Source organism: Perca fluviatilis, chromosome 4 (assembly GCF_010015445.1).
Source record: "Perca fluviatilis chromosome 4, GENO_Pfluv_1.0, whole genome shotgun sequence".
Lineage (NCBI taxonomy): Eukaryota > Metazoa > Chordata > Actinopteri > Perciformes > Percidae > Perca > Perca fluviatilis.
In genome coordinates, this window is record NC_053115.1 from 1,432,082 (window position 1) to 1,444,729 (window position 12,648).

Consider the following 12,648-nt stretch of genomic DNA (forward strand, 5'->3'; position numbering starts at 1 on the left):
TCTGCTACAGTAAGTTCTTTCAGGACATTGTCCTTACTTTGAAAAGAGCCACACAGGCTCCAGATTTAATATCGTAGCCAGATTCCAACAACCATTGACAATTTGTTAAATCAGTGTTGAAGCATTGGTGACAATGTCTCCCAATCTGTCATTGATTCACCGTCATATCTGCACTCTGAAATAATATGGAAACATCAGGGGAAGTTAGGCATAACACTAACTAAAAACATTTGAAACCAAAAAAAAGCAACCGTTGTGTCTCATCAAATATTCAAATTTTAGACAATTAGACTTTATCCCCAGTAATAAATTCACAAGCGACCCAGTAATATATAACGTGTAGGCCTATAAATAGATAAGACTTAGCCCCACATTTACCAGCTGCAATATTAAAGTGATTATATTAATACTGAAATGGGTCTTTTTGCATAATTAGTGCTTTTACTTTGGGTACTTTCTTGTGGTGCCTTTTTAATTTTATTTTACTTAAGTAAAGTTTTGAATGCAGGACTTTTACTTGTAAGAGTATTTCTACAAAACATCTGAATACTTCTACCACTGAGTATGTGATATTCACTTGTTACAGGGCATGAAAACTGTCAGACTAATTCTAAATGTCTTGTTAGAATAGATTATTTTTGTGACTGCGGTGAGCTCTTCATGCTGGGTGGGCCGCTGTTAGCAAAGACAATCAGCTTCGTCACCTGTTTTCTACAGGCCAGTGGAAAGAATGTGAGGATTGGTGGGCTTAAGAGCGATACTGGACTCATTTTCTTATGTCTTCATAACTGTAGGGTGTGCTGCTAACCTTTGGTCACCAACTCTGCTAGGTCATTGAACACTCAGACTATACAATGGACCATTTTAGCTCAGAGAGCGGCATTATTGGCATGAACCACAGACAATAGATGTACCAATAGCATCACATTCTACTTGTGGAAACCCTGCAGCTAGACCAAAGTGCCATGTAACATGTCTAAAATGTGAATATGGTTAGCCAGCAGACATAAGCTAGCTATAATTATGCAAGCTAAGCTAGCTGCTAACCCTACTAAGACCTTCAATATCTGGTTAAATCAAACACAGTAAGCTTATCACAAAACAGATACCGTAACATGAATGTGGGTAGGTTGATTGTCAAAGACTCCCAAAACAACATGTATGACTATGTTAATCAAGTGACCGCAGTGGATATTTTAATCATGTGACTGATCCATTTAATGTAACGGGTGCAGTTTTAAACACCTAGGTAACGTGAAACAGAACTAGATAAGTTAAGTTTAGGCAACAAATATACTTAGCCAGGGTTAGTAAAAAAGAATCAGAGATTGGCTGTATACACAGGGGTTCTGCAGGTTTTACCAAGTCAAATTTAAGACTTTAAGACCTTTTTAGGACCTTTATGAATGAAATTTAAGACCTATATCACAACATAAAAGTATAACGAATTCCAAAGTCACAAAAATACTTGCAAAGTACATAAATGTATTCAAATTGAATAAAAAGGACACAGAGTAATAATAATCTGTACATATACAGCAGATTATATTTGGACTATCGAAAGAAAGAACTACAGAAGTACATAAAAAACATTTCAATGATCATTAGAGGTAGCGTTACATGGGCGTAGGACCATTAAGACCTGTTTAAAATGATTTAAGACCTAGAACACAATACTTTTTAAGGCCTACAGTTGTAGATGTCTACTAAAATGAGGACGTAACGTGACGTCACAGATGTTATTGCGTCACGGACTAAGGTCTGTACAACTCTGTGTGACTGGGAAACTTGATTTCAGAAAGTGACCGTTGGCTTATGGTTTCACACGGGACACAAAACACGGTCTCATGAGTCAAAAGTCCTGTGTTTGTTTGACCCATCCCTCCTTACGCGTAATTTGCCGCCCTTATACTTTGTCACCTCACTTCCTTGTTTGCTCTCGCGATAATTACTACAGCCAGCAGAGGTCGCACCCTAACAAGAAATGTAAATATGGGGCGTTGAATCGATCTATACGGTCGTTTTCTGGGTGTGGACAGTCTGGTCTGTTAGCTACAACAGCATGGCCTTTGGTTTGACTAAACCAGCATAGTACCTAACAAGCTATTGTAATTACTAGTTCAAATTAATATACGCAAAAATATATACTGCTCCAAATTATTTCTCTCTACTCAGTGAATGACTGAGATGAACATGATATTAAGACAAAACCAACCTTTGTGCTCAAGTGAACGGGACAGGAATGTTGCTATCAGTTTATCTGAAACCCAGGTCACATTTGGCAATATAACCTCTGACCCCAAGAACACTCAGCTTTAATGGGTCTGATGGGGGTTGCCACGCAAAGAGAAATAGATAACTTTACACTAAACACAACCACAATAAAATTAGACAAATCTGCAGTGATATACAAAACAATTCTACACATGGCTACTTTAGAGATGAGTTTTTTTCAGTTTGAATAATGCAATAGAAAACAGACAATGGCACTTCGGGTAGGACATACTGTAAATTTGGTACTTTGGGATAACTATTAAGTCTCTGTCTTAAAGATAAGACCTCACCAACACACAGATTCACACTCTCACACAAACACACACATTTCTTACCGCTGTTGAAAGTCTGGAGGCCAGCGTCATCTCCAGGTTGCCTTTGAGCCCCAGCAGTGCTGGAACCAGGATGAACACCTCCGACACCTCCGTAAACACCGTCCAGTGCTGCAACCACCACCATGTAATATCAGTAACACAACAGCGACATAATGAACACACTGCTCACAGAGACACGGGACACTGTCACCTACAGTACATGTATAGAGTGGGTCCTTAGTTGGGAGCAGAATGGATCTGTGACCTTGTTCTTTAATATTGATTCAGCGGTGAAACCAGACCTGTGTGATGGACCAGATAGTGTGTCTCTACAGACCTTTTACACTATGTATCATTTCAGCTCTCTCCTCTAACAAGATCAGGGTCACTGGGACTTTGTGTAGAAATGATTTATCATCCTCCTCTTCTGGCTTACATTCTCCCCTTTTTTCTTTTCCCTTGTGATTCCCTTCTTTCACCTTTACCCACCAATCCTTATCTACTGCAGCTTTAACACAAGGACACTGGCCTGCCTCATATCTCTCTATAACTAACATGGTTTATTACAAATGAGTTATGATAACAATGTTATTACTTTGAACAAATATTAATATTCCTGTTAATACACATGGGCGGTTCACACTAATGCAAAACTCTGTACCTTCATAATTACTTCTGCAATGTATACAGCATTTTTATATACATTTCATTTTTTCTCTGTAGAAGGAACCTTTCATGTAAGTATAAACAGGGTTGGGGAGTAATGGGATAACATATTCAAAATACAAAGCATGAGTAACTGTAATCCATTACAGTTTAAATTGTTGGTATTCTGAAAAAAGTTAGTACTAAAAATATATTTACTTCATTAGCTCCACCACGGAGGTTATGTTTTCATTTTGGTTGGTTTGTTAGTTTGTTGGTCTGTCAGCAGGATTACAGAAAAACAACTGGCCAGATTTTCACGAAACTTGGTGGAAGGATGTAGCATGGGCCAAGAAAGAACCCATTACATTTGGGAGCAGATTCGAATCACTGGGCTGATACTCAAACTACTGTATGTTTGCCTTAGCTTTGCGAGATGGGGCATGGCCTTGGCGAAGGTTTGCGCTCTCCAAGTGCCCTTCTAGTTTGTTTTTGATTTATTTGTTCTAAAATGCATATGAGGCAAGCATTATCTAAACAGATTTCTTTTTTTAAAGTGATGTGCACCTGTCACATGACAAAGGAAGAGGAGACACACAGCTAGGACATGGGGGCATGGAAATAGAAGACCCAGTCAAATGAGCTCAGCAAGACGTTTTTGAAGTGTTCTAAAAGTAATTTGAAGTATTTAGAATATGTTACTTAATCTAATGGAATACCTTAGAAATTACACTTTAGGACATGTATTCAGTAATCTGTAGTGGATTTTAAAAGTAACCCTCCTAACACAAAGTATAAAGTCAATTTCATGTATTGTTTTAGGGTTATGTGGAGCTTGGTTCCAGACCTCTGTATTGCACACATTTGATTTGTTTAGCAATTCAAAGGTCTGGTGTTATAGCCACTGTTGGCTGTTTCCTCAACCAATCTGAGTCAACCAAACGTAGCTTTAGGAATGGGAACATCATTTTCCTAAGGAGCTAGCCAGCCAGGAGCTAGGCCAGCTTAATCTAAAGGACAACTTAGGCAGATTGCTTGAGAGAATCACAAATCATGTTTAGCACTGGCAAGATAACGTGTCTGCTCAGCTACACATCCTGATCCTACTAGATAGCCTTTCGTGAAATGTATAGTTGGTGTTATAAGACCTGCCACTAGATAACCTCCTCCATGGCTGCTGGCCAGCTCTTGAGAGTTGGGTTCCCTGTGAATCTCTAGGCTTGTCACTGTAGTGAAGGGCCTCCCTCTGCAGTGCCTCCATTAAAGTTCATGCAGTGATAGCAGGTTTGGGGTCTACTCTGGCCAAACACAAAGCTGTTGCTAAGGCTGAGGCCATTGATCTATCCCTAGTAAAAGTGCTTATCTTTGGGGCCGGTCCCACAGGCCCCCAGCACTTACAGTCCAGTCTGCCCAGAGCTGAATCAATATTCACTGCAGCTGACACAGAAAAGAAAAGAGGAGAAAATAGACGAGGAGTAGCAGACGTTGAAGCTACATACAAACACTGTTGTCCTCACACTAGCAAGCTTGGATTTCTGTTTCGATATGTTGCTCCCACTGTATATGTCACTATGTTGTACTGTACAGGACAGATAAGGGCACCCATTATAGTCCCGTCTACAGCTTAGTTTGTGTTGTATCAGTAGGTGTGGCACCAAAACTCCAGTGTGGGTTAAACTCCCTCTGTCTATCCCCTTGTTGTCATCAGGCCAAGCAGAGCTCCTTTCCAACAGCCAGTCCCTCAGCTTGGCCCACTGCCTTCTGCCAACCCAGCAGCCTTGTGAGCACCTCTGTGAGCACTCCTCTCTTATTTCACAGCCGCTTATTTTCAAGCTTTCTCCCCCTCTCTCTCTACGTCTGTTTTACTCCCCTATCTCCCTCTTTGCCTCCCCTGTGGTGATATATGTTGTTGTCTCCTTGGAACACTGGCTCTGAGCCAAGCAAACCCTCCCTCCTCATGGCCACCTCCTCGGTTCCAGGAACTCTACTGGACAACCCCAGTACCTCTGTGTACAGACCTATAGGAGCTTTGGAATGCAAGCCCCACAAGGGTTGGGTTGCCCAGTTGAGCAACATGGCCCAATTTCATTTATGATCACTGAACTTTCTGTACTGAGTGGGAAGCTGAACCTGATGGAACGTAGTCTGGGGCAACGGAAGTACATTTCCAGGATAAAGGCTGACATGTCAGGATTTGCCTGTCCGTTTCTGCTCTCTGTGTATTAGCGTTCTCAAAATCCCTTCGCTACGGGGAAACAACACAACAACCTTCAAGCTACATCGTTAAAATTGCAAGTTTTGAAGAAAATTTGGATTGTGCAATAAGGCAGGTCTGCTTGGTTCTTTCAGGGAATGATTGTAAAGATTTACAAATATATGTTTAGGGCATTTACTATCTTAAAGGGACGTGATCGCATGTTTGTCCACTGGTTATGGTAAAAGTTTTATTTTCCAAAGATGGCCTATTGCCTGCACTGAATTAGCGAGGGTAACATTAACAAAACCTGCTTGGTCGTTATCATGGAGGAACAGGTAAAAACCCTGCAGTCAAGGAGGGTAGCTGCAGCTTATTACGCCGGGTAAGATAAAGACATGGACAAAAAAATGCTGCTTGCATCGTATACGTAAAACCAGAAAAACTTGTTGGCAACGATAGATGGAGAGCCATCATGCAAATGCCAGTGTTTCGGTACAGATACAAGTACATATGGTGATACACTGGTAGGAGCAAATTACATTTAACCATGTATCCAGATCATTTAAATAGCTCACGTTACTGTATTGTGTGAACAGTTAACTTCATTTAATATTGTATGTGTTTTATTTAGAATTAGCCATTCCAGAGCCTCCCTATGTGCAAATGTTCCACCAAAACAAGTTCCTTCCTGAGACTATTTTGCATCTGGAGCTTAGCACAAGATGATTGTGACTGATTTAAAGTAATGCAAGAAAAACAGAGCGTTTTTTTCTCCTATCCCAGAATGTATGTGTGGTGTAGGCACACCTTACTTCAGCGCTGTCACAACGCTGTGGATATAGGTCAGGCAATGCAAGACAAGATGGCACGTAATGTCTGTGGCCGGGTTAGCTCAGTTGGTAGAGCTGGTGCACATATATAGAGGTTTGCTCCTCGACGCAGTGGCCGCAGGTTCAACTCTGACTTTTGCTCATTCCCCCTCTCTCTCCCCTTTCATGTCTTCATCTGTCCTGTGAAAATAAAGGCCTAAAAATGCACCCCAAAAAATATCTTTAAGATGACCTCCGGCAGCGTCACAGAAATTGCATCAGGTGGTGTTTGTTTCCATGCATGATACAGGTTGGGTCCAGCTTTGTGTGCCAACACATGCCATGGAGGGTAGAATTAACATAGCTGTGGCCAAAGGCATTGGGCGTAGTAGAGTTGATCCTCAAATATGTTATGCAACAAGACCTCATTGGCATTAAATGGATGAGTTTTCAGGCACAAATTTGGCACTAAAGTTCCCACACATGTACACAAAAAGCATGATCAAGCTTTAAGCTAAGTCCTAAAGAAGCCGGAGATGTGGACTTTTTGCATCTAGGGACCAGATGAAAGTAGATGCAGGGTAAAACCTGAAATATCTGACTAGAGCAAGTACAAATAAGCAACCAATCCAATGACTCCTGAAGATCCTGGACAGAGTGAAAAATTAGCCAGGGTTATGGGCAACACAAAAGCATTTTAACCTACTAATCCTTGCAATTTGCATCACTCACATCCTAACCAAGTACCTATCTGGGATATTGACAGGTGTTAATAGTTGTGAGCTGATATCTTGTCAATGATTGTCAGGACATAACATCTTTGCCTGACGGAAAAGACCATTATGAATAGAAAGTCTAAATCAACCAATAGAATAGTGCAAATGGTGGACACTATTGAAAGTTTAGAAAAAAATGCACTGGGTCCTATATTTTATATTTTGGTGACATCGTTTAGGAAAATCCTGGACTGAATGGAATACTAATGATGCATTTATTTGAGCATCAACTTTATCCGGTGAATAGAGCCATGGTTGGAAGACAGAATGATGATTCAGCCTACATTTACATTGCTACGTTTTAGTTTTTAAGCTTTGAGTTTTGAGCCAAAAATGATCTCCGTGCACACAAGTGTTTTTAGCGCCAGTAGAAGAACTAATCTCCGTTTAAACTAACACGCGCAAAACGCACATCTCATCAACATTCTCGTATACTGGGCATAAACAGGAGGCAGCATGTATATTCCCCCCGTTGCTGGTAGTTGCCATAGTAACGTTAGTAGCTTCAGTCTCAGAGAACGAGATGTTGTGACCGATAAGACCCAATCAGGAGCCGAAGAGTTGGCGTCACTGTCGGTGTTGCCAAAGGTCTCCGTTTGCGGCCGTTGAGACTGCAACACAACCCCGCAAATTCCAGACCAAAACGAGGTCAGACGTGTTTTTAAATTTCTCCGGTTTAGGATCTCTGAAACGCCAGAGCAGGGGGAATGAGAGGGGGACACACCAGAGCAGGGGGAATGAGAGGGGGACACACCAGAGCAGGGGGAATGAGAGGGGGACACACCAGAGCAAGGGGAATGAGAGGGGGACACACCAAAGTAGGGGGACTGAGAGGGGGACACACCAGAGCAGGGGGAATGAGAGGGGGACACACCAGAGCAGGGGGAATGAGAGGGGGACACACCAGAGCAAGGGGAATGAGAGGGGGACACACCAAAGTAGGGGGAATGAGAGGGGGACACACCAGAGTAGGGGGACTGAGAGGGGGACACACCAGAGCAGGGGGAATGAGAGGGGGACACACCAGAGCAAGGGGAATGAGAGGGGGACACACCAGAGTAGCTGGAATGAGAGGGGGTCACACCAGAGCAAGGGGAATGAGAGGGGGACACACCAGAGTAGGGGGAATGAGAGGGGGACACACCAGAGCAAGGGGAATGAGAGGGGGACACACCAGAGTAGGGGGAATGAGAGGGGGACACACCAGAGCAGGAGGAATGAGAGGGGGACACACCAGAGTAGGGGGAATGAGAGGGGGACACACCAGAGCAAGGGGAATGAGAGGGGGACACACCAGAGTAGGGGGAATGAGAGGGGGACACACCAGAGTAGGGGGAATGAGAGGGGGACACACCAGAGTAGGGGGAATGAGAGGGGGACACACCAGAGCAAGGGGAATGAGAGGGGGACACACCAGAGTAGGGGGAATGAGAGGGGGACACACCAGAGCAGGGGGAATGAGAGGGGACACACCAGAGTAGGGGGAATGAGAGGGGGACACACCAGAGTAGGGGGAATGAGAGGGGGACACACCAGAGTAGGGGGAATGAGAGGGGGTCACACCAGAGCAAGGGGAATGAGAGGGGGACACACCAGAGTAGGGGGAATGAGAGGGGGACACACCAGAGCAAGGGGAATGAGAGGGGGACACACCAGAGTAGGGGGAATGAGAGGGGGACACACCAGAGTAGGGGGAATGAGAGGGAACATACCAGAGTAGGGGGAATGAGAGGGGGACACACCCGAGTAGGGGGAATGAGAGGGGACACAACCAGAGTAGGGGGAATGAGAGGGGGTCACACCAGAGCAAGGGGAATGAGAGGGGGACACACCAGAGTAGGGGGAATGAGAGGGGGACACACCAGAGCAAGGGGAATGAGAGGGGGACACACCAGAGCAAGGGGAATGAGAGGGGGACACACCAGAGTAGGGGGAATGAGAGGGGGAAACGTAGCAAAAGATATTAGTTTTTAAACCAAAACACAGCAGTGTAAATGTAGCCTCAGTTTGAGGGAATAAGCCCACGCCCTGGTGTAGCGGTGGCTCCTGTGTGAAAACCAGGTAAGTGGATGCGGTTGGACCAAAATGGTGTCTGCTGGGCAGTGGGGGTTTGGTTGGTGTTAAACCATTGTTTCAACTATGATTTCCTGTTTTCTGGGGCCTGTATTTTTAGGCTGAAGCTGTGTCCCACCGCTTTATTTTTGTGTTTAAGTCTACTGACATGCAGGACAGGCCGCTAGACACCGAGGCAGACACAGATGATAATGAACATTTACTGCACTAACAAGTTTTTATTGTTGCATCATTGATTAATTGTTTGCACAGAGGAAGAAACTGTATGTTTTAGAATCTGAAACTGTGTCCTGTGACTGATAGCAAGTCACCCATTTGGCCTTTGACCCTGGCATTTCCAGAAAAACTAGCACTACATGACCTTTACAAACCACGTGCAACCTTTAGTGAGTAACCCAAGTGAGCCGGTTTCTAGTCCTGGCTGTAAGAGACTGATGGTTTTAGGTCATTCTGCTGCCAATTTACTAAGCACAACTATGCAGACGTCTCACTCCTCTATACCAGCCTGGACAGTCCTTTCTATGTGGGAATGAGGCCAGCTGTGTGTGTGTGTGTGTGTGTGTGTGTGTGTGTGTGTGTGTGTGTGTGTAAAGTCAAGTGACCAACGTTAAAGAGGTCACATTTCAAAGAAGCCTTACAGAAAGTGAAAAGCCGCAACTTCTAAACTTAGGCAAGGGCTGCTCGATTATCACGATTATTTTGGTCAATATTAAAATCACGAGTATTTAACACGATTACTCATTGAAGATGTTGCAATTATTACAGTGAAAACACCTTGAGCTGTGAAATTTCCCTTAATACTTTTCCCGTTTGAACTTTTTTTTCATTCAGAACACTAGACAAAGAACTTGACGAAATGTGCAAAATAATAATTTTTCTTCTGTTTTCCTGATCGTTAGGAACCACAATCAAAATCGTGATTAAAATTTGATTTAATCGCACAGCCCTAACTCAGGCCAGGCAGACACAACAAATAAAGGCTCTGAGATGTTACAGTTTTCAAGCTCACTTTTAGCAGAGAACTGGTACAGTCTGACTGAACCAGAGAGAGAGAGAGAGAGAGAGAGCGAGTTAGACAACTACCTTCCTGCAAGGACAGGGGCGGATTAGCTGAGTTGGTGTTTCACGGTGTCATGGAGGGGGAATTAGACAGTGAGACAACCTGCTAGCTGCTTAGCCAAACTCACTGGAACAGTCATTTTTTAGGCTGACCGTCAAGCCTCATCTTGCATCTCACACCAAAGCATTTCTTTAAGGTTTGCCCACAGGCACAAGTATGGCTGACAAGAAGTGAAAGATGAGGCCCTGTACATGTACCTTCACTATGCCTCCTCTTTCCCAGCCTCACCTCTAAAGGAATGGTGCACAAAGGAGTGTTTTGGAAACTGGAGCGACTGCAGCAGCATGGTGCCTAAGTTGAGGCAGCATGAAAACTTTTTTGACCTCAAACCTCTGCATTCCTGGTTTAGTGAGGATACCTAACCGCACGGTAATGGAGGCTTAGGCACCGCGTTGTATTTTTGTTTTCACTCAGACTCTCGCTCGACTGAAGTGTGCTGCCATTTCAGGTGCTCAAAGAAAGTACACTCATTCCCCTGCCTCTTCCCTTCCTCCCTGTGCCGAGTTCCTGGGATCCGCCATGTTGGCATCAGTGTGCGTGTACACAATGTGCCCAGATTGGTCTCCTGGCAGCCTGACACCTCCAGCTTTATCTGCATCACAAGCTGACTTTAAAAAATACATAGGACCTGTCAGCATGACTTTGGCCTGCATTTCTACACTGCACATGAACTCTTAGATGTACTCAGAGTCAGCAGGAAAAAAAGGAAAGAGAGTAATTATAAATTCAGTCATATCTTTTTTTGGAGGCAGGGTTTATCCAGCAGCTCTCTGGCTACACACTGCACTACAATTAGCACATTCTATTCCTGTTTCTATTCTATAAAAGTCAGATTTAAAATAGAAGGGTATGTGACAGTATATTAGAAGACAAGTGTGTAATACTATGTGCCAGCCCTGAGGACAGGCAGGCAGGGTGAGGTGAGAAAGGTTTGGTAAAGACCCCCATGGTGTCTGACGACTGCCCCACCCACCCCCAAACGCACAGCATCAGAATCAGCAGCACAACGACAGTCTCCAAATGTGTCTTGAGTGACCACTTGTGAAAAAGTTTTAAATAATAAAATAACGGTAGAATTTTATTGGGAAGAGTTTGTAGGAAATTAAACCATTTTACAGCTGCTGCTTTGACCACTCAGGCCCGCTGGCTTATTCCAGCGCTGACACAGTGCTGTGGAGATAAGTCTGGCCATGCAAGACTAATAAATAACAAAAGGAGACATTGGTGAATTGGGGGACATTTTATGAAACTAAAAATAAGGTTATTGTATACCGACGGCTGCCTTTTCAGAGCAGGCAGCACCGGAACAAATGCAGCGACACGTCACTTTTAGCTAATAACATCCAAAACATACGATTCACTCTCAGCGGTTTCTGTGACGTTAGAAATACTTTGAATGAGTACGTAGTTCTGCTCACAGTTGAGTAGACAGTCCTCAACGCGGCCCAGGACACATACGCGTAAACACTGCTATAAGAATTTGGCCACATGCGGCCTATACCACCTCCGAATGTGGTCTGAGTGATCAGATCTCAATGTGTCCTGGTTGCATTCCCACCTGTCCTCAGAGCTGTCTACTTGTGATCAAAAAACTCAGACTGGATTCTATTACCAGGTGCACAATGCCTGCAGTACCGGCTCTGCTCACAAACACTACTATGAAACAATGAGCTCCTGTTGTTTTTCACAGGTAACTGGATTGTAAGAAAAGGAAATAAAGTGGAGTTTACCTGACTGGATTAATGTCTGAATGAGACATTTGGATCCAGGTATCCTGTGATCCTGTTCTCCAAATAAAGATGTAAGTATGTTGGCCCAAAACTGTTGTTCCCCCCCTTCCCACCAACTCCCAAAGTACTCAAAATATTTAACTTTCCATTAGTCTTACCATACAGTGCATGTTCTTTAGGCTTGGACAAGAGCAGAACCTTTTGGTGCAATGAAGAACTTTTACAAGTGTGCATAAAGCCTGACCAAAGATTTGCGACGAGACGAAACCGTTTTACAACGTCGTAGAGAAAAGTTGCAGCGGTCTGAACCGGCCCGTCTCAGCTCGACTAAAGCCAGCTGATGGTGGCGCCTGCGACTCAGCTGGTCAAGTCTCAGAGGCTGGTTTTAGAACGGGACGTCAGCTGTTTCAACAGCCAATAGCAAAGTCATCCTGTAAAGTCAGCTACAAACTATAGAAATAAAATGATCCATAATCCATTTTATTTCTGGTAACTGGTTGAAAAGGCAGATAGACGGCGGCTCAACGTGCGCCTGAAAGCAGCTACGGTCGAGCGAGCTAGAGAATGACTGAAGAGAGGGAGCGCCTAGGACAAAGCAGTGAATCAGAGAAACATTTATATTTATATTTAGACGCAACAAATGATATATTCAGCTACAAAAAGCCTGGAAGTCGGAAGTTAGAACAGAAGTACAAAGAGTCGTTGCTATG

General features: G+C 43.8%; 1 protein-coding gene across 1 annotated transcript in view; it reads right to left on the reverse strand.

Moving 5' to 3' along the window:
• The window catches only part of slc41a1 (solute carrier family 41 member 1), a 33,905-nt gene that overhangs the window by 17,082 nt on the left and 4,175 nt on the right, over window positions 1-12,648 (reverse strand). Inside the window, exon 3 of the mRNA XM_039796303.1 lies at window positions 2,610-2,717. Coding sequence (XP_039652237.1) covers window positions 2,610-2,717 — 108 coding nt within the window. The remainder of the gene's footprint in view (window positions 1-2,609; window positions 2,718-12,648) is intronic.